The sequence below is a fragment of the Salvia splendens genome, chromosome 5, assembly GCF_004379255.2.
Source record: "Salvia splendens isolate huo1 chromosome 5, SspV2, whole genome shotgun sequence".
NCBI classification, from domain to species: Eukaryota; Viridiplantae; Streptophyta; class Magnoliopsida; order Lamiales; family Lamiaceae; genus Salvia; species Salvia splendens.
Window position 1 is genome coordinate 33222699 of NC_056036.1, and position 20273 is coordinate 33242971.

Genomic DNA, 20273 nt, shown 5'->3' on the forward strand with positions numbered 1-20273 from the left:
ACTACTTGGCGGATGGGATATACCCTAGGTGGCCCGTCTTTGCGAAGACGATCCGATGCGCATCAGATGAGAGGAAGGCCTACTTTGCGGCACGGCAGGAGTCGGCGCGCAAGGACGTGGAGCGCGCATTTGGTGTGCTCTAGTCTCGATGGGCGGTAGTTAGGGGTCCAACGCGTTTGTGGCATGTCGACTGCATTGCTGATATAATGTACGCCTGTATTATCATGCACAACATGATTGTCGAAGATGAAGTTGTACAACTGACCAGTTGGACCAACGACGATAATGAAGCCAGTCCAAGCCACGACGTGGCCGCCCCCAACGTACGGAGTGGGGTACCTTAGGATGAAGCCGGCCGCCTCCAAGCACATGCCGACATGCGCCAAAAGGAGGCTCATATTCGACTTCAAAAGGATTTAATTGAAGATTTATGGGCGCGGAGGACTGCACGACGTTAGTTTTTTTTTAAATTATGTATTTTTTTTAATTAATGTACTTTTTTTAATTAATGTACTTTTTTAATTATGTAATTTTTTTAAATTAATGTACTTTTTCAATTTGTAATAATATTATTGAATTTTCTCGTATCTGTGTCGTAAATTTAATTCCGTATGTTGTGTGATTGTTAATTATTTGTTTTATATAATTTTGAGTGATGTGGCTAGGCTATGGCTATGCTATGCCTGGGCTATTTGGTTGTTTTGATGATGTGGCATGAGGATTTTTAGTGTTGATGATGTGGCAGAAGGAGTTTGTGGCTAGACTATAACTGGGCTATTGCTGTGTTATTCCTATTGTGGATGGCCTTATTGGGCTTGTGAATTTCACCCCTGTCAGATATTCTTCTTATATATTTGTAGACTATGATTTTAATCTCATCATGTTAAACATGCAGCTGAAGGCCAGATCACTAAATTTCTAAGTGAGTTTTAAGCTCGTTAGTTCAGTGGCATGTAATAAGTTTTTTTAAAAAACTTTGTTTATGCAAGTATCTTTTGACTCTTTTGTATAGATTGAAATAATCATTGGTAATTTTAAAGATAATTGAATAAAGAAAATTAAATTCTGAGATGACAATAACTTCTTTTTTTTGAAAATCTAGTAGAGAGAGTGTTACACAAAGCACCGAGACTTCTTTTTTTTTTGAAAATCTAGTAGAGAGAATGTTACACAAAGCACCGAGACTCCCATGCTAAACTAGGAATGAGGTGTCCAAGCACACTTTCAAAAGAGAGGTTAGAGGATATTTATAGCAAGCTTCCAAGTTTCTAGAGTTCTCTTTATTTATTTTCTTATTTGATTTACTAGATTTTTTTATTGTTTTACATTGTTTGTCTTTATTTTATTTTATATCTTCTACTAGAAGATTTAGTCATTGGATCATTTCATACTTTCCAACAAGGTAAAAACGTCCACCACATATCTATCTAGAAATAGATATGTTACTATATTTGAAGAATTATTTTCTTGTATTATTTAATTTCTTATTATATAATCCATCATATTTCTAGTTACCAATATTTAGTACTATTACAATAAATTATTTTTTTAAACCACACTTGGTAGTTTATTCGATCGATTTTCCTACACATTCTACTAAAATAATTTCCATTATTCTAATTCTCATATTAGACATTTCTTAGTTCCTTAATTTCATATAAAAATTTTTATTGACTCATTAATTAATTCTATTCTTGATTTCTAAGGATTTCACTCCAAATCGGCGAATTTCAGGTTAGAAAATGCTTTCAACTAGGCCATGTTTTGGAATGTTACAAAAGTAATGAGACTAAACTTATTAAGAAATGAGATTAAAATATAGAGTAGAGAATACAATAAAGATGGAAGAAAATAAGAAAAAGATAAATATATTTAATTTTACCAAAATGAAAAAAATAATCTAATTGTAATTCTCGTCCTCAAAAAATAGACTAATTTTACCATTTTGGACCGTTTTATACCAAATTTAAATATATAAAGTATTTAATAAATAATAATCTTACACATCATTTATAATATGGACCATACGATCCTCTAACACTTCTTTCACTATATTTTTTTTCCTATTTCTTGTTTTTTCTCATCTTTTTCTTACTTTATGAATGTAATTAAAATATGTATTATTTATAAATATGTCTAATTTTTCAGAACGAAGAAAGTAGATAATAATGAACACGACTCAGTCCATAAGAGCATCTCCAATGGCGGACGTCCGGTCGGACATCCGCGACGGGCGACCGGGACGTCCGCCATTGTAACGAAGCAACTCGGATACGGACGTCCCGTAAGGACGTCGGATGTCCTCGGACGTCCGGGTCGGACGTCTGGTATTATTTTTTTTTAAACTCTATATATACGACTCGTTGAACTTCATTTCATTCGCACCACTTGTATTTTTTTTTCGAATCATGTATGTTTTTTTAATGAAGTTGTTAGTTTTTCCCGTTCGTATTCGTGTTGAAATTTTATTTCCGTAAACGTAAATTGCTTTATTTGTGAATTTGTGATTTTTTTTTATTGCGGGAAGTCCTAGTGGGAAGGGCGATGGGAAGGGCGGATTGTGCAGGGGAAGTCCTACTGACGTGGCAGTGGGATGGGAAGTCCTAGTGACGTGGCAGGAGGTGTTTTTGGGAAGTCCTAGTGGATGTCCGAGTGGGAAATCCGTGCATTGGAGATGCTCTAAATGAATATGAATTGAGGAAATTACCTTTCCAACGAATAATTACTATTCCACTGTTTATAATATATTGTACGCGTATATCTACTTTATATGCACGCATATAATAATACAGTGGTTGACTTATTGACTTATCTCATTTGGCATTGCTCCCCAGGCTTTTTTTTTTCTTTTTTTGGCCTTATATAAATCCACACAACTAAGAAAGCTCACATCCATTCACTCATCATCTCAACTCACATTTAGCCAACCAAAATGAAGAAATAGGGTCGCCAAAATGGCATGGCCAAGACCTATCCCGTCATATCCGCTATGTGGAACACGCGACCTAGACTGCGGGCTTCCAATGGCCCCACCTCCGCCCCCAAGGCCGATCAAGCTCAGATCAAGCCCACCAATCACTCAAAGTTTGCAGGCAAGCGTGGTCGTCCAACGTGCCATGAATGTTATATGTGCCCGTCTTCCAAGTCCAAAGACAAGAGGACTAAGGAGGCGCAAAGGCTTAAGTCGTCGGTCGACGTGGTTCCAGATTATAGATTGACCACTTGGAGGGTGGTGGATACCAAGTCTAGTATGAAATTGTCGGGATTTTCAACCATTGATATTTTGGACTATTTAGATAGGATCGATCGTGCGGATCATTATTACAAAGGTGGTGATGAAGACGAAGATACACAATGTTAGAATTATCTTCTATCAAATTGGAAGTTAGTGAATGCTAAATGGGATGAAGATTGGTAGTACTTGATTTGAAGTAATTTGATCGAGTCAAATTATTTATATTTTATAACAACTTCAAGTTGTTTTTGATTCAGTGTCTTTTCATCAGGTAAGTTAGGCTTATAATTGTCAACTTAATAAAAATAAGTGATATGAAGAAAAACATATTCTTCGAATCACTTGTTTGATGTCTAAATAAAATTATTTCCCATTAACCATGTTTTTGAATATCGATTTATTTCTCCGGTTTTATGCAATGTTAAGTTAAAAGCATAAATCGCTTTTCAAGCCGTATATCGACTTTAGAGTCGCTGAGCATAAAACACAGATTTGTTTCCCACTTGATAAGATTGGAGTGAAAGTTACAGCAGAGGCGCCGCTCCTCTCTCTCTCTCTCTCTCTCTCTCTCTCTCAATCTCTATCCACCGCGCTACTCTCTGAGTTCCGTCTCACTTCAACGGCGGAGCGGATCCGACGTCGTTTGGAGCATCTTCATTTTACTCCTTCTTCAATCAGGTTTCCTCTGGCTGCATATTTCTATATCAAATTGAACATGAATGGAAGCAAAATCAATCTCTATTTTCAGTTTTCATATATGTATGTATATATACGTATATTCTCTGATGGACTTAATATAGAATAGAAGAGCCGATTTTTTTTTCATTACTATTTGTTCGACCTAGAGCAAGCAGTTAACAAATTCCCAGTAGGTTTTGGTTTGGGGATTTTGCATAATTAGCCTATTGTGCGATACAAACTTCATGGAATTTAAATTTAAGCTTAGTTTTTCGATTTTTGAAGTTCATGCAATGTAATTATGGCTCTTTGTTCCCTGGAGGCATGAAACGGGATAGATATACCTCTGGAGGCAAACATGGTATTTTGTTTTATGAAATGCAGAACTATGGAAATTAATCTTTAGTTATGTCAATGCAGCTTGTTTATAAACAGATCGAAGATTCAATAATTCAGTAAAAACTTTTATTGATTGTTTCAGCTATAGATATCAAAGAATTTGATATTATTCCAACTTAGTACAATTTGGTTAGCCATTATTGGTGGTTTTGTTTTGATGCATTAGTCTGGAGGATAACTGAGATTATAATCACTATCTTTCTTAGCCTGTATAGATCGATGCGTATGAAATTAAGAATTCGTTTTTTCAGGATTCTTTGGTGTAAATGAAGGCCCATGGACTCTGGCCTTGGTGTTGGGGTGAGGGATAGTTCTGCGGATGCGGTCATAGGGGAATGTGATCCTACTGCACTAGTGGATGCTAGTGTAAATCAGATACGTGAAGTTTCAAGCTTCTCGTATGATGCAAAGGGGGTCTTTGTTGTTGAGTCAGGAAGCTTCTTCTACTGAGAAAGATGGTATGGATGTGGATAGTGAGAGCACATATAGCTGCCTCAATTCTTCGTCATCAGAGGAAAAAGGTTTTAATAGCAGTGGTAAACGTGAGTTCGCGAGCCAAAATGGTTGTTTAAACAGTGATGTCAATCACGAGTGTCAGAGTCCTAAGACACGCATCGGTGGCAATAATGGGAGAGATATTGAGAGTGAGCAGGATAACCGTAGTCCTGGTGTTTCCTCCGACAATCAGCTGGGAATGGATACTGATGATAAACGAGTTTTTATAGCTGAAACCCCTTCTAATGCCTCATCTGGATCCATTCAAGATGTAAAAGATGAAGCTGAAGAGTACATTGTGCCGGAACTTGGGGTGGAGTTTGTATCTGAGGAGCATGCGCACAAGTGTTACAATAGATATGCTCTGATTGAAGGGTTCAGCATCCGAAAAGATTTTGTTAATAAAAGTAAGATTACTGGCTTGGTCGTATCAAGGAGGTATACATGCCATAGACAAGGCTATGGATCCAGTAAGCGTGATATGAACACAAAACCCCGGAAAGAAACAAGAACTGGTTGTCTAGCTCACATGACAATTACACGTCAAACAAGCGGAAAATATCGTGTCATCCATTTCGAGACAAGGCACAATCATGTGTTCGTGACACCATTCACAGCCCATTTGCTACCATCGCAGAAGCGGATATCCTTTGTTGAGGCTGTTGAGGCCGAATTAGCTGCTGCTCCGGTGCCAGATGGGGTTCCAAAGCTGGGTATGGGTTTTGACTCGGAGGATCATGCTTATGAATTCTACAATGCATATGCTGGGCGACTAGGTTTCAGTATTCGAAAGGATTATGTGAACAGGAGTAAAGTAGATGGAGCTGTGGCATCTAGGAGATATACTTGTTTCAGAGAAGGCTATAGGCAGAACGACAAAAGAGGTTTAAAAGTGAAGAGACCTCGAAAGGAAACCAGAGTTGGGTGCATGGCACAATTAGTCATTTCTCGTCAAGCTGATGGTAGATACCGTGTTACCCACTTTGATGAACGCCACAATCATGAGCTTGTACCTGCCTGTAAAGTTCGTATGCTGCGATCACAGAGGAGGTCTATGACAAATCAAATTGTGGAAGCATCTGCATCCGGAGCTTCTGATATGCTGCCAAAGTCAGTTGCTGAGATGTTACTAACAGGAGTAGGAGGTCAGGATGATCCCATTTTTGACCCCATAGATCATGAGATGAATCTTACATCCAAACGTGCGTGGAACATGACGCAGGAAGAAGCTGAAAGTTTCCACCAGTATTTCCAGAGCAAGAATCTGAAGGATCCATATTTTGTTTATGCTGTACAACTTGATGTTGAAGAGGAAATGACCAATTTCTTCTGGGCCGACGAGAAGATGCTGGTGGACTATGGGGATTTTGGTGATGTAGTTTGCTTTGATACAACATACCGTCTCAACAAAGATTGGCGGCCTTTAGTCCTGTTTCTTGGAATAAATAATCATAAGCAGATACTGGTCTTCGGTGCTGGATTTCTTTACGATGACACAGCTCAGTCTTTCAAGTGGCTAATGAGAACTTTCATAAAAACAATGTCCGGAAAAATCCCAAAGACTGTTCTCTCTGATAAAGATGCTGTTTTATCGCAAGTAATCAGCTCTGAACTGCCTAAAACTCAACACGGGTTATGCACATGGCAAATATATCAAAATGCACTCAAACATCTCAACCAAGTAGTTGCCAGCTCAGATTCTTTTTCCAGCGATCTATGTGGTTGCTTTCTCCACTCGGATGAGGAAGACTTTGTTAACTCCTGGAAAGTCATGCTGGATGCTTACAGTCTATGGGAAAACAAGTGGTTGCATGGTGTATTTGAAGAGAGAGTGATGTGGGCTTTGCCATACAGCAAGCATATATTTTCAGCTGACATAGAAACTACTCTCCTCTCTGAGTGCTCTATCGCTAGCCTGAAAAAGTACGTGAAGCACGAATCGCACATTCTCCAGTTTGTCAAGCATTTTGGAAGGGTGGTAAACGATTGGCGCTACAAAGAATTGGAAGCTAACTATGACATGGGCCAGCACGTGCCAAGACTGATGGGAGACGTCATAATGCTGAAGCAGGTAAGGGAAATATACACGCCCATCATTTTAAAAGCATTTCACCAAGAATACGAAAACTCTCTCAATATCGTGATCAACCAATGCATGGATGCAATGTCCTCAGTCGAGTATAAAGTCAGTACATATGGTGAGGTCCGTCATTACACTGTTTTATACAGCTTAGAAGATGATTTAGTTGCTTGCAATTGTATGAAGTTCGAGTCTGGAGGAATTTTGTGTAGCCATGCACTGAAAGTGCTAGACTATAGGAATATAAAGATAGTCCCTAGCCGATATATATTGAAGCGTTGGACCAGAGACTCAAGGGCATGAAATTAATTTCTAGCTTGTATTTTGGCATGGAAATGTATCTATCATGTAACAACCCTATACAGTTGTATATTCGCTGATTGTACAGTTTTGTGGAAATTAATTAAGGTTCTATAAAGTGGTCAATTGGCTACTAATTTAGATAAGTTTTTGTTGCCTCTTGTACTTCTGCAGCATCTGTTTGATATAGATTTAAATTTGAAACAGAAAAAGTCCTTTTATACCAAACTGAGACAGATAATAATTCATCTTTTTGGGGTTGAATTCTAATCTCAGAACACACACAAACACAGTTTTATATATATGTAAAGATTACATCTCCCACATTAAACAATGACAAATTGAATTTGATCATGAAAAAGAATTTATGCACAGCATATCCACTGATCACTGCTGGATATTTGGAGAAGCATTTTCATGTGCCATTCTTTCAGGTAGTGAAGTACTGAGAAATTTGCTTTGGTTGATAACTTTCTTTCTTGATAAATTCTTGGAAACACTGCTCTTGGCTATGATTCTCGGTGGTGGAGGAGGAGGCGGCATTGAGATGGTGCCGTGCTTCTTGTTTGGGACACTTCTTCCTAGTACTGCTGTCTGCGGTTGCACTGCTGGAGGCTACACAACGTTAAAAAACGTCTGTTAGAAGATACATACGACAAAATCTGGAAAAAACACAACACTACAAACCATTTTTGTACCTTTTTCGTCTGATTATTTGGAGGTTCTCTTTCTTTGTAGAAGTCGGGCAAGGGACGAGCTTTGAAGCAAAGGCTACAGCTTAGTTTTCTAAACTCATTTCCTGCTTTCTCCTACAAAAAGAATCAATCCCTTTGCCAATTTAGCACAGGAACAACTGATGCTACAATCAGAAGAAGAGAAGACATGAATTTGGCTTCGACTAGTCAACCTTTAATGTCTTTTGCTGTGTCTTCTGCACCTCTGTTGCATTGAATTTCTCCTCAAGTTTCTGAATATTTCGTAAGAAAATTGATTTTAGGAAGACTACTAAACTACAAATCCAATAAAAAAAAGACAGGAAGTCAAATGTATGAATGAGACAAGTTATGCATCAGTTTCTTGCCTGTTTTCTCTTTGCAGCTCTTTCTTCAGTTCTCAGCATGAATGGAGTGGATACAGTAGGTGACTGTAGTTTGTTCCTGTAGGCCGACAACGACTTTGTGCAGCTGACACACAGGTAACATCATTTTATCAGATCACATTGAACCAAGTATTGCTATTAAACCAAGTTACAAACATTGTTTCACATTCTTGAATTGATCATAAAGATATAAGGTTTAATTATCATGCTCATACATGAGTAACGTCCGAATTTATGTATAGTTCGCTCCCAATCAATATAATTGCAGCAACTTTAGGAAAATATGGACTTACACTGCAGACAAGATGTGCCATTTAGGACCAGTAGTTTTTCTCCCTGAGGCTGAGGGATCTGGTGTTTTCTTCCTGTGAATTTTACATACAGGGCAAGTTTATCGTTGTTGAACAGCATTAGATGGATGAAATATTTGGAAACACGTTGAATTAGTTACCTTCTATTCTCAGTTTGAGGGGTGGCTGCTGCAGGATATGAAGACACACTACTCTTAGTAGATGCCTGCAATGAAAAAATAGGATTAGTTTCTTAAAAAATAAGCACGAAACGATCAAATTGAATTCCACAAGAATCACCGGAGCAGGTGTCTTGAAAGGAGTCGGGCACTCTCCAGTCGTTCTAGTGGAACTTTGTGCAAGGCCCGAGCTTTCAGGCCCCTTGTTCTTGGAAACCGGCTCTTTTTCAGACTCCCGGAAAGAGCCCAAGCTTAGCAAGGCACGCAACGACTTTGGAGACGATCTTCTCCCATCCAATGCGTCCACATTGGACTTCCTCGTGCTGCGATTGACATTGCTCTCTCTATTGAGTTGTGGAGTCATGGCCTTTGCAGGCGTGGATGGGACTCTTCGAGGCTTGTGATGAGCGGACGTCTTCATTGAAGGAAGGCCTGTTCTTCTCTTGCTAATCATCCCTGACGACACTTCCTCACTATCAACATTTTTGTTCTGCAAAAACACCAAAAAATTCAGAACACAAACATTCCAATTAAACAAAAATAGAGATAGCAATTAGTTAGCCAACCACCTTTAGCAATGGCTTCTCTATCTGTGAAGAAGTCTCACTACTCTCTGAAGCAGCAGAAACTGCAGCACAATTTTCAAGATTACTTCTTCTAACTGAAGGCTGCTTTGATACTTTATTTCCTCTCACCACACCACTCTCTCTCCCTCCATTACTGATTCTCACTCCATCATCTCCCTTCACATCAAGAGTCTTGACACTCCCACTTCCCAAATCAGCTAAATCCGGTGGAGGGTTCAAGGAAACCCCTCCCTCTTCATGATCACCACCATCATCCTTCAAACCAACATTCTCATTTTGAGCCTTTTGAGTCAAAGCAGCATTTTCTTGCTCAAGAAGAGCTGCAGCAGCAGCCCTTTGAGCTGCAATCATTTTGTAATGAGCCTCGAAGAAGGCCTTCTTTTGCGCGACAGAGCCCGGTCTCGCGTAGCTCTCGGCCTCCTCCACGTATTTCTTGTGAGGGAATGTGGACCATCTCTCCCATGACAAGGAATCTGCTGTGAACCTCCAAAATGAAATGGATTCACCTAAAGCATGCATGTGATTCCCCTGCAAAGCAAACATTTTTTTCAGTTTCCCAATTCAAACAAACCAAATATCAACTCATTCACAACCACAGACATGAAAACTGAAAAATGAGAATCTTGATTCACCACTGCAACTGCAAAGCAAACATTTTTTTCAATTTTCCAATTCCTAAAAAGAAAATCTCAACTCATTCACAACCGCAAAATTGAAAAATGAGAATCTTGATTCACCACTGAAACTGCAAAGCAAACATTTTTTCAATTTCCCAATTCAAATAAACCAAATATCAACTCATTCACAACCGCAGACATGAAAACTGAAAATTGAGGATCTTGATTCACCTCTGCAACTGCAAAGCAAACAGTTTTTCCAATTTCCCAATCATAAAAAGCAAATATCAACTCATTCACAACCGCAAAATTGAAAAATGAGGATCTTGATTCACCACTGCAACTGCAAAGCTAACTTTTTTTCAATTTCCCAATCAAATAAAGCAAATATCAAGTCATGAAAATGAGATTCCTGATTCAGCAACCCACAAAGAAAAAGAAAACAAGATTTGATTTTGAAATGTATGGCTACCTGTTTGGATTCATTTGGTACAGCAGAAGCATAAGAGAAGCCATGCAAGAGACAAGAAGAATCTCCCATTGTTTTTTACAGACGAAATAAACGGCTTCAAACCAAAAATGGAAAGAAAGAAGGGCGAAAGGAAAATAATAATAATAATAATAATAATAATAATAATAATAATATAATTATCATTATTTTAGTGGAATGGAATGTTAGTTTTGAGGTGTGAGGTATGAAGGTTATGTTTAACGGCGTGTGCATAGTGAGCGATTTGAATTTCAAAAGAGAAAAGCAGACGTTGGGACGCAAAAAGGTGGGCCCATGCGTATAAAAGAGTACAACTAACATTTAAACTCTCTCACCTCTTTGTTTATGGGATAAACTTTCCACTTTATACATAACGTTCGATTTCTCTTTTTCAAATCCGAAATAATGTACCGATTGAGTTTATTAAGTAACGTTGAAAAATTAAGCATATGGACTTTACTTGTAAAGTGTTGGTGAGAGCATCCGCAACGCGTCTCGTTGCTATCTCTATCTCGTCTCACAGAGACTAGACGGCAGCGAGACGGCGTTGCAGGGATACGTCTCGGCGGGTGTCTCGTCCCGGAGGGATGGCTGGCGCGACAGCTCGCCACGCGCCAGTGCCACGTGGCGCGCGGTGGCGCTAGGCGTGACGCTCACTCGCTGGCTCGGGAGTGGGCGTCGTCAAGCTGACGCAATAAATAATTTTCTTAAAAAAAAACGATTTTAATTAAAAAAATAAAAAATAAAAAATTTAAACGGTAATGTTACCGTTTTTTTACCGTTTTCAACGGTATTTTTTTATTATTTTTTCCTTTTTTTACTCTATAAATACTCATCTTTCATCCTCATTATACACACAAACACACATCTATTCTTCTCAAATCATCTCTCTTTCCTCTCCAATTTTCATCTCAAAATGTTCGGCGACCGAAACGAGGGCGGCTCCGGCGGATATGACTTGAACACGTTTGGCGATTAGGGGGTATGTACAATGTCTTGAGTGCTGCCGGTTCCGGTTCGTCGACGGCGGCGGCGTACCAACCACCCTATTTTGATGTGGATGCATACTCTCGTCCCTCCGTCCCGAGGTATGGGCAATCGCAGGGATTATCCCAAATTAGGGAGGATTTTCCGGATGAACCCAATCCGGAAGGAGGACGAGGTGGTGGAAGCTCCAGGGGTCGCGCATTCAACGCCGTGGAGGAAGAGGAGGAGGCGGCCGAGGAGGAGGAGGATATAGACCGTCATCCATACAGCCGCAAGGACAGGATGACTCTGTTCAACGCTTGGGTCAGCGTCTTGTACGATCCCATCGTTGGGAATCAACAAACCCGCAAGTGTTTTTGGGTAAAGGTCACCGACGCCTACAACGAGAACAAGTCGTCTCGGTCCCGCCGCCGCACCATGAAGATGCTCCGCAGTCATTTTGATCGAGTCGACAGAGATGTCAAAAAATTTTGCGGCATCTACAAGAATGAAGCGGCTCAATACCAAAGCGGAGCCAGTGGAGCCAACATTATGAGAGTGGATATGCGAGTCTTTTTTTACGACAAAGAATTCAAACATGTCAATGTTTGGGAGGCCGTCAAAGACGTTGAAAGGTGCACCGGCGGTGTCCAGTCCAGCACGGGCTCGAGCTCGAAACGCACGAAGCACACGGCGGGTGGCCAATACTCGTCTAGTGAGGGCGGGTCAGGCAACGCCTCACAAGAGGTTGAGGGCACGACCACCGATGCAGGGGGCTACTCTCGTGGGCATCGTCGGCCGCATGGGGCCAAAGCGGCGAAGGCGGCTAGAGGGAGGAGGGGCCGAGGCGAATCTAGCCAAGCTGGCTCGGTCTCGGGCTCGAACACTCTATTGTCCATGTATTTGACCACCACGATGGCAGACACTTCCCGCATGACGCCTCCCCAATACCATGCCCATCTTGTCGGAATTGAGTATATGGCAAGACAAATTGGTATTCCGCCTTCAGGTAGCTTGAGTGCTCCGCCACCGCCTTCGGGGGATGATTCGCCGGCGGAGTAGTTCTACTCAATTTCTATAAAATTGTATTTTAAATTATGTAATTTTTATTTTTTTTAGGATTTTAATTATGTATTTTTTTTATTTTTTTGAATTTTAAGTTGGTATTTTTATTTTATTTAATGAAGTGTGTTTTTATTAATTGAATTTGTTGGAAATAAAAATAAAATTGAATGAATAGTTAAGGGATGAGATGGTTAAGAGATGGAGGGTTGCAGGTGTTGTCTCTTAGTTAAGAGATGAGATGAAAAGTACAGTGGGGCCCATGAATAGTAAAAAGATAAGACGATTAAGAGACGGATAAGAGACAGCGTTGCGGATGGCCTGAGATTTAAATCTAAGACATTTAATTTGATTAAGCATTATGACTTGATAATTGTGTCATTTTAGATCGGAGCTGATCCCCTACTCCACAATTCCTACTCCACCTACTCACAACAAAATAAAATAATATTATAATTATGTGCAATTTTAATAATTGATGGTGGATTATTTTATTTTGTTGTGAGTGTGGAGTAGGAGTTGAGTAGAAATTGTGGAGTAGAGGATTCGCTCCAATTTTAGATAGTTTATCATTTTAGGATGATAGGCAAAATAAGTGTAAAATTGAATTATACTCCCACGGCCATAAAAAAACAGAACAATTTTACTCTTTTGGGTCGTACCCAAAAATTAGACAAAGTGTAAATATAGAAAGTTTTAACCAATTACACACCACTAATAATATGGACCCCACATTCCACTGCTTTCAATATTTTTTCTCTCTCTTTCTTATTTTGTTCAATCTCTCTTATTTTACCAATTGCATATTAAAACTCGTGCTAATTTTTTGGGAACAAATGGAGTATTTTTTTTATTTTCAAATTAGTTTTCTTGAGCATTTGCATAGTTGATATAATTGGAATTGCAACATTTGGTCAAATGAGAAATGACGGCATGTTTTTATACGACAACTTCATTATTAGTATAAGAATCTTTATCTTAACCAACTTTTAACGATTAATAATTAAATTGTAAAGGATACTCATTCCAGCAACCAAATTTTAAAACTCAAATTTAATTACAAAATACAAACGATATCTCATGTACTTATAAAAATAGGGTTTGACTAAATGTCAAAATCGTTCCTTTCTTCCTCTTAGAATATCAAAATAGTGCAAGTGGGCATTTCTTAACGTAAGGTGCATGTCGATTTTGTCTAAAAGTGAAGTAAAAATTGATTAAGGCTGTGTTGGTTAAACCTTGGGTAAAAAATGTGATGCTTTTGCTTGTGAAAAAGGGTATTAATCCGCTGGAAAAATTGGTGAGGAAGAGTTGTTTGTTGAAGTGAAGTATTTAACGATGTAAAGCTTCGATCTTCCTCTAGTTACTACATCGCCACACAACAACTATCACTTTTAATAACAACTGTTACTTTTATTCCAACAATTAGATTGTTGTCACATGCATTTCAGAAATCCCAAATCCACCCGTTAAAACTAATAGCAATGAATCGGGATTTCTCGAGATACATGTGACAACAATCTCGTATAAAAGATGAAACACCATCTAGTGATTCAGGATCTCTGAAGATAAAGGAACTAGACCAAACTACTAGAAAAACAACCAAGATTTTATAAATCATCTTTCTCATTCGATTTACCAGTTAAAAGGGTGTTCTTTTTCGAGATGCAAAACGACAGAGTTTTACTATGAACACTACCATTCTCAGATTAGTTGAGCCACCTTAAGTCTATTTACAAGGTTTTGCTATTCTGTAATATACCAATGCTGGCTCATTGATTTTCTTCCTTCATTGCCCTCAGAATAGGATTTTCACTATCAAGAGTTTCGTCGTCATCATCTTCATCATCCAACTCGTCTAGTATGGACTGGTTTACCGTCTTGCGTGATTGCCTCCTGTGCTTCTTGGGTTCCAATCTTGGTTCAGCTTGCTTCACACCCAGTTCTCCAACCTTGAGCCTTAACCAAATTTCATCACAAGACGTTTATTGGAAGCAAGTATGTACATATAGCTTTCATAATTTAAAATGAACATACCTCACACCACCCTCTCTTTTAGTTCCAAAAGTCCTGAGCTGAAACTCCTCTCTAATTTTAATCTCATCGAGCAGTTGAAGATAGTACGAAAATCTTTCCCAGTCTCCTTTGACTAGACACCCAGGCTCACCTATATGCAAGCAATCACTGAAAGAACACTTCCCAGGCCCATCCTGTTCCAGCATTTTCCGAATCTGGGAAAAGAATCAATCACTCAATCATTCAGCTCAGTTTCCCGATAGCATCTAAAATTCAAGCAAATCTAGAAAAGCATCACTAGCAGAACCTCGGGGAAATATTGTGCGAGGGACTGCTTTGTTACTTTCATCAAACTAGGCTGGTTAAAGCCGGGGGTATCCGCAAGATATCCTCCTCCAGATAATGGAAGGAGCGACACATTTCGAGTAGTGTGTTTTCCTCTCCCACTCCTTGTCGACACTTCTCCAACACGCTGCTCTTCAAACCACTTGCTTCCTAGAGTCTGAACAATTCATTATTTGAAGGAGGATTCAGAAATCATCAAACACGGAGCAACGTGTATGTAATAGCCAAACCTACTCTAGAAACAACAACGAAAGGCAAACATACATTTTCAAACAAATTTTCATCTTCAACAGCCCCAACAACACTTCTGTTGCCCCTTAAAGCATTGATCAAACTTGATTTACCAACACCGCTGGGACCAACAATCACAGAGGTCTGCTCTCTCAAAATAAATTGCAGCGTATCAAGGCCTCGTTTGGTATCATTACTACAGAATACTGGTTCATAGCCCCACTGATGAAGCCGAGACTTCCATTCCTTCAGAGCCTTCAAAAGCCAATTAATTATAAGCACAAGTCAAAAACACAACCATATATGAGAGAAATAGGTACAAAAATGACATTTGATTTGAGTAAAGATGTGAAACGATACTTCTAAAGCAAGACCTAATCCAATCAAAAAAAGCCTAAATTAGGCCCTAAAACATAAACAACTCCATGCCAAAAGAAATATGAATTCAAATTCAAAGAAACAAAAAACTGAAGTTGCAATTTCATACCCCTTCGTCAGCGAGCTCTACTTTGTTGAGCGCAAGCGTGAGCGGAATTCCAGTGGATTCAGCCTCCACAAGGAACCTAGTAAGAGTAAACGGCTCGACGGTGGGCTGCTCAATCGAGAAAAGCACCAGCAAATGATCGACATTCGCCACAGGTGGATCCAAAATCTCGCTCTTACGCTCAAACACATTCTCAATCCGGCCTCCTTTATCCACCCAATCAATCGCCCCTACCAGAACCCTATCCCCCACCAAAACGCGCCTCTTTATCTTCTTCAGCACATCCTTCACCACGCACAGCAGCTCCATCCCCAAATTCCCCCAATCTTCCGACTGCGACGCCGAATTGACAACGACGCGCATGAAATTAGCCTGGGACGAAACAACCGTGCCGATTGCCTGATTCTCGGTGAGCGGCGGCTTGTCGTCGGGGGAGAGGAGCGGCGCCAGAGAGGAGAGTTGCTTTTTGAAGGTATCTCGAGCTCTGAGCACGTTTTTGTTGGGTTGATGTTGCTTCTGCTGCTGCTGCCTTCTCGCATTGATAGGGTTTTGAACGGCGGAGATGAAACGGTGCTGGCGGATGAGGAACGGCGGTAACTTCTGGCGGAGAGCTGAAATTGATGCGATTGTCATGAAGAAAACACAGAATTTTCGAAGGTGAATGAGTTGAGAAAGAAGGAATGAAGAAAGCGGTTATGGAGTGGAGTAATTCAGCTTCTGGAATTTTCCGATTCATCACCAAATATAATAAGCTCAGTAAAAAACTAGAAAATTAAATTATCCATTAATTTCATCGAATACTCATGCCACTTTTTTATTTTTATTTCACTTTATTCATTATAAAATACTATAATTGAAATGTAGAACTAGTTAAAATTTATTTAATTAAAATTCAAAGAAAATCCAAAATAATTAAACTAGAAACCCAAACTTCTTTTCGAGTCCCACAATCATCTTCAGAAATAATTTTGAATTTTAAAATATTTTTCTTTGTTTTTATAAAAAAAATAAATATTCGGAAAAAGAAGTTCGTTCACATTCCCGTAAGTAATAAACAGTTTCTATATGCATGTCTAAGACCAAATTTGAGTGCACTGAGAACATAAGATCTCTTGTGTCATGAGTCGAAGCAGATAAATAAGCAACACTTGCATAAATGTGTGTGCGTTGGTTCGATGTTAGCATCGTCAATGTATGAGACCAAATATCTTAGATGCGTGTCCACCTTCACATGATCCTTGGAATTGATTGTCCATTAACCAAATTAGAAAAAAAAATGTAATTTGCCTAAAATTATAATACTCCGTAAGAGTCTTGCCAAATTCAGGTTTTGCATACCAACTTTAGAACTTTTAAAATTACCAAACATTGATTTGTTTTGACAATCAATCACGATTCTAACATTAACATATATCATCGCACATTAACCAAAACGACATCACTTTTTAGGCGACAAACAAATTCGTATTATATTAAATTAAATAATTCATTTGTTGAATTAGAGTTTATATTAAGAAAAATGAGAGTGTAGGGAGAAAATGAAAAATGATATTGAAGAGAAAGAGAGTACAACATACTTATAAATTACTTTAATTTCGTTAATACAAGGTTTCGCTGCTTATAATTTGATTTCATTTTGGTTGACGTGCCACGCAAGGAAGTCATACAGTCATGCTCGAAGATCTTGATTGATTGCAAAATCAAAATAAATCATTAGTTTAGTAATTTATAGACAAATTTAAAAGTTGGTATGCAAAACTAGTACTCCACTTAACAAAAGTTAAAGGAACCAACTCGAAAATACCCTTGAAAATAGGAGTACAATTTATCGTGTAGGTATACATTCATAGACCTTACAATCAAACATACACATATACCACATGAAATCAAACTGGGTATTAACCAAGCCAACCAAAATGGACTGCAAATACAATTTTTCATTTAGTTTCACTTCATTCTATAAGCTACACAAGTTGAGAGAAAAAAAAAGGTGTATTTGTACATAAATTACCTCCATCTCCAAGGAAATTGGAAGGTGTGTGTTGAAGAATTTGACACTTCCTTGAGCTGTGTATATACACTCCGTGTAGGCCGATCACACAGTGGAATAAATACTCATCCATTTTCCGAAGCTAACCAAAAAATGTGTTCCTCTCTTCAACCCGGTGGGGCTCATTCAGTGCTCGTTGTTGGTGGTTGCTATATCCTCCAAGCGCTTCCAAGTTGCTTCACGTCTGCTCTTGGTTTCTTCTTGCCCTGCTTCGTCTTCTTGGTGCTTGAGGAGACGCTCCTCAAAGAGCTCCGGATCCACATCAGAGAAGATTTTCCGGACATTAGGCTCTGCACGGCTTGATTCCAGTGGTTCCTTGCATTGTTCTCCAATGCCGGGAAGATGATTGGCAGTATGACTGTGCAGTTTTGTTTGATCAGATTCTCGATGTGGCTGTTGTTCCATAGAAAGAGAGCCCTCTCTGCAACCTGCAGATACAAGAATCGGATAGAAAGTGAGTTTGTGCGCAGGGGAGGTGGGAGACGAGGATGATCGTATAATTTTATTCATAACTGTTTATTATTGTTCCTCTAATTCATAAGAGCCATCAGAACCTACATTAGTTCATTTTAAAATCAAGAAAATGTTCACAGCAATGGACAAAGACAAGAAATCGCCACAAATCAACATCACGTCGTATAATTTTGCAAGAACGTGGGACCATACAACACTGGAACGGCCAATCTGGCGGAATAGTGGGACCATACAACACTGGAACTCTGGGGGCTGGGTCACTTCCAACACTTCCTCAAGCTTGCCCAAGAACATTCCCTCCTTAGAACTACTTGTAAAATGCCAGTATTTGAGTAAGTCCCTTATAACTGTATCAGCGAGTTTGCAGTCCTTCTCCACAAACTGTGTGACGCAATAGGATAGCTGTTGATGGTATGTGGATACGCACTTTGGTTTGTGGAGTGGAACCAGAGCACGAACACGGAAGAGCTTATGTTCTTCCTAGAGTGGCAATGCAAATCCATTTATGATGCTCCCTAAGATTTCTAACAGCTCAGCAATCCCGTTGTGCTTCTCCGTCTCAAAAATGAAACGGTAGAATATATTGTTGATAGCTTTTCTGATGAACGGCCAATGCACCAAGAACTTTCCGTATATCCGGTGTAGGACAGTCTTTAAGTAGTCTCTCTCTCTCTAGTATCCTCTGAGTCGAAGAGGTGTAATAACCTTAACACAAAGGAGTGATTAACGTAGCGTTTTGCCAACTTGGCATCCGTCTCCGGTGAAGCTACAAACCTCAGGAGAAATTCATACACAATTTGCAAATGGGGCCATGCTGGATCCACCAAGGGCTCGTCTTCTACCAAATCAAAGCCATCTATGGATTTGTTCTCACGAGGCTGAGTTGAGAGTGTCCGGAATAGATTCACAGACACCATCTTTACTATATCGTGCGTAGCTGTCTCACTGAACTTCCCATTTGCTAAGGTGACATAATCCACTTTCTCGGCTAATGTTTGTCGTTTGATGTCTTTCTCCTTTAAACTCTTCGAGGGATCAGTGAAGTCAAACACTACACAACACAAACTCAATTTTCTGATAAACAAGGTTTGCTTCTCAGAATTTGGAATGTCTCTAAAACTAGGAAGAGCCTCATACGGTGCACTTCCAATAACCCCGTTTGCCTTCACATTTGATGGATCATATTCAAGAAGATTGTTCACAACTGGATTCAACCCAGCTTCAGCATTCAAATTTCCTGACCTAGAACCTGCAACTACATTGCTTTTCAAATTCGTTGAGGAGAGTGTCATGGCCCCTCCATCGCAACCTTCTCCTAACTTCCCTTGCTTGCGAGGGATCCTATTGAGTATATTCTTGATCATCACTCGGAGCCACAGATCAAAGTCTTTTTCAAACAAATCCAACCAACCACTCTTAAAGAATCACCAGCCACAAATGCAGAGGTAAATGACCTAAACATAACGCGACATACTGATCATCAACCCAATTTCACACTGACTTTCCCTTCCCCTCTTCACCATCAAATGCCAAAAATGGCCTAATGGATTCAATTTCTGCTGCCAAAGCCACAGCCTCATGAATTCTCCTATGTTAACATAAAATGACAGAGAAATCACAAATAAACAAAGAAATTCAGATAGAATCAACTCCAAAAAAAAACAACTGCAGAAGCCAGATTGAACAAGAATGAGATTTAACCAGCTCTCTCAATCTCTGAAATGAAACCTAAAATAAATAAATTAAGTTCCACCTCTAAAAAAGCAACATAGATCTTATCACAATTTCCTCAATGCTCAAACTCCAAGGTGCAGAAATCGAGTTCAAATCATAACTCAACTGGGCATAAAACGATATTCACTTCGAAGAGCTCTAATCACACCATAAACACACAGAATTTTAAAAATACAAGATTTGAACTGACCTCAAAGTTCGTTTTCTCCCAAAATTCAAACTTTTTTAGCTGGATCAGGAGGTGTGAAGATCTGAGCGCGATCTAGGAAACCCAAGTTGCAATTTTGTCGAGAATTGCGAAATTCAAATAGATCACTTTAACTATATGGGTTGAAAAAAAAGCTGAAATTTTTGGGAATGAAAATGAATGGCGCAATGGGAAGAGTGAGAGAATTTATATGTTTTCAAATACCGAAATAGATTTACTCTTATTTGTGACTTAAGAGCATCCGCAGCGGTGGC

At 39.2% G+C, this 20273-nt stretch overlaps 4 protein-coding genes and 1 pseudogene across 6 annotated transcripts; 2 read left to right on the forward strand and 3 right to left on the reverse strand.

Annotated features, from left to right (window-relative positions):
* The first annotated feature begins 2959 nt into the window (after nucleotides 1–2959).
* Nucleotides 2960–3361, forward strand: LOC121804151. The gene has a single exon (XM_042203690.1). It carries the CDS (start codon nucleotides 2960–2962, stop codon nucleotides 3359–3361), a length of 402 nt encoding a protein of 133 aa, XP_042059624.1.
* Nucleotides 3362–3731: 370 nt separating this feature from the next.
* Nucleotides 3732–7333, forward strand: LOC121805479 (protein FAR1-RELATED SEQUENCE 5-like). The gene is made up of 2 exons (XM_042205349.1): nucleotides 3732–3913; nucleotides 4564–7333. The coding sequence occupies exon 2, from the start codon at nucleotides 4713–4715 to the stop codon at nucleotides 7188–7190; it is 2478 nt and encodes an 825-aa protein (XP_042061283.1). The 5' UTR covers nucleotides 3732–3913; nucleotides 4564–4712; the 3' UTR covers nucleotides 7191–7333.
* A 57-nt stretch (nucleotides 7334–7390) lies between these two features.
* Nucleotides 7391–10632, reverse strand: LOC121805480 (protein WVD2-like 7). 2 transcript variants are annotated; one of them, XM_042205350.1, is made up of 10 exons: nucleotides 10432–10603; nucleotides 10191–10302; nucleotides 9325–9870; nucleotides 8877–9245; nucleotides 8738–8802; nucleotides 8580–8651; nucleotides 8269–8371; nucleotides 8095–8154; nucleotides 7886–7996; nucleotides 7391–7802 (listed from the first exon to the last, which is right to left on the reverse strand). In XM_042205350.1, the coding sequence occupies exons 1-10, from the start codon at nucleotides 10473–10475 to the stop codon at nucleotides 7575–7577; spliced, it is 1710 nt and encodes a 569-aa protein (XP_042061284.1). In that variant the 5' UTR covers nucleotides 10476–10603; the 3' UTR covers nucleotides 7391–7574. The 2 variants fall into 2 exon arrangements, with proteins under 2 accessions (XP_042061284.1, XP_042061285.1); XM_042205351.1 differs by lacking the exon at nucleotides 10191–10302 and having other exon boundaries at nucleotides 10432–10632.
* Nucleotides 10633–14068: 3436 nt separating this feature from the next.
* LOC121805287 (small ribosomal subunit biogenesis GTPase RsgA 1, mitochondrial-like) lies at nucleotides 14069–16277 on the reverse strand. 2 transcript variants are annotated; one of them, XM_042205092.1, is made up of 5 exons: nucleotides 15557–16277; nucleotides 15103–15324; nucleotides 14801–14995; nucleotides 14515–14708; nucleotides 14069–14436 (listed from the first exon to the last, which is right to left on the reverse strand). In XM_042205092.1, the coding sequence occupies exons 1-5, from the start codon at nucleotides 16184–16186 to the stop codon at nucleotides 14250–14252; spliced, it is 1428 nt and encodes a 475-aa protein (XP_042061026.1). In that variant the 5' UTR covers nucleotides 16187–16277; the 3' UTR covers nucleotides 14069–14249. The 2 variants fall into 2 exon arrangements, with proteins under 2 accessions (XP_042061026.1, XP_042061027.1); XM_042205093.1 differs by having other exon boundaries at nucleotides 14263–14429.
* A 1077-nt stretch (nucleotides 16278–17354) lies between these two features.
* LOC121805671 lies at nucleotides 17355–20213 on the reverse strand (annotated as a pseudogene).
* Between the last annotated feature and the right edge of the window lie 60 nt (nucleotides 20214–20273).

What these genes read in the sequence shown, in the direction of transcription:
- LOC121804151 (XM_042203690.1), top strand. Translation starts at nt 2,960, where the DNA reads ATGGCCAAGACCTATCCCGTCATATCCGCTATGTGGAACACGCGACCT.
- LOC121805287 (XM_042205092.1), bottom strand. Translation starts at nt 16,186, where the DNA reads ATGACAATCGCATCAATTTCAGCTCTCCGCCAGAAGTTACCGCCGTTC. An exon ending in TAGAGCTCGCTGACGAAGGG is followed by an intron (nt 15,325 to 15,556) that starts GTATGAAATTGC and finishes TGGCTTTTGAAG; the next exon opens with GCTCTGAAGGAATGGAAGTC. An exon ending in AAAAGAGAGGGTGGTGTGAG is followed by an intron (nt 14,437 to 14,514) that starts GTATGTTCATTT and finishes AATTTGGTTAAG; the next exon opens with GCTCAAGGTTGGAGAACTGG.
- LOC121805479 (XM_042205349.1), top strand. Translation starts at nt 4,713, where the DNA reads ATGATGCAAAGGGGGTCTTTGTTGTTGAGTCAGGAAGCTTCTTCTACT.
- LOC121805480 (XM_042205350.1), bottom strand. Translation starts at nt 10,475, where the DNA reads ATGGCTTCTCTTATGCTTCTGCTGTACCAAATGAATCCAAACAG. An exon ending in TACCAAATGAATCCAAACAG is followed by an intron (nt 10,303 to 10,431) that starts GTAGCCATACAT and finishes TTAGCTTTGCAG; the next exon opens with TTGCAGTGGTGAATCAAGAT. An exon ending in CCTCAAACTGAGAATAGAAG is followed by an intron (nt 8,652 to 8,737) that starts GTAACTAATTCA and finishes TAAAATTCACAG; the next exon opens with GAAGAAAACACCAGATCCCT.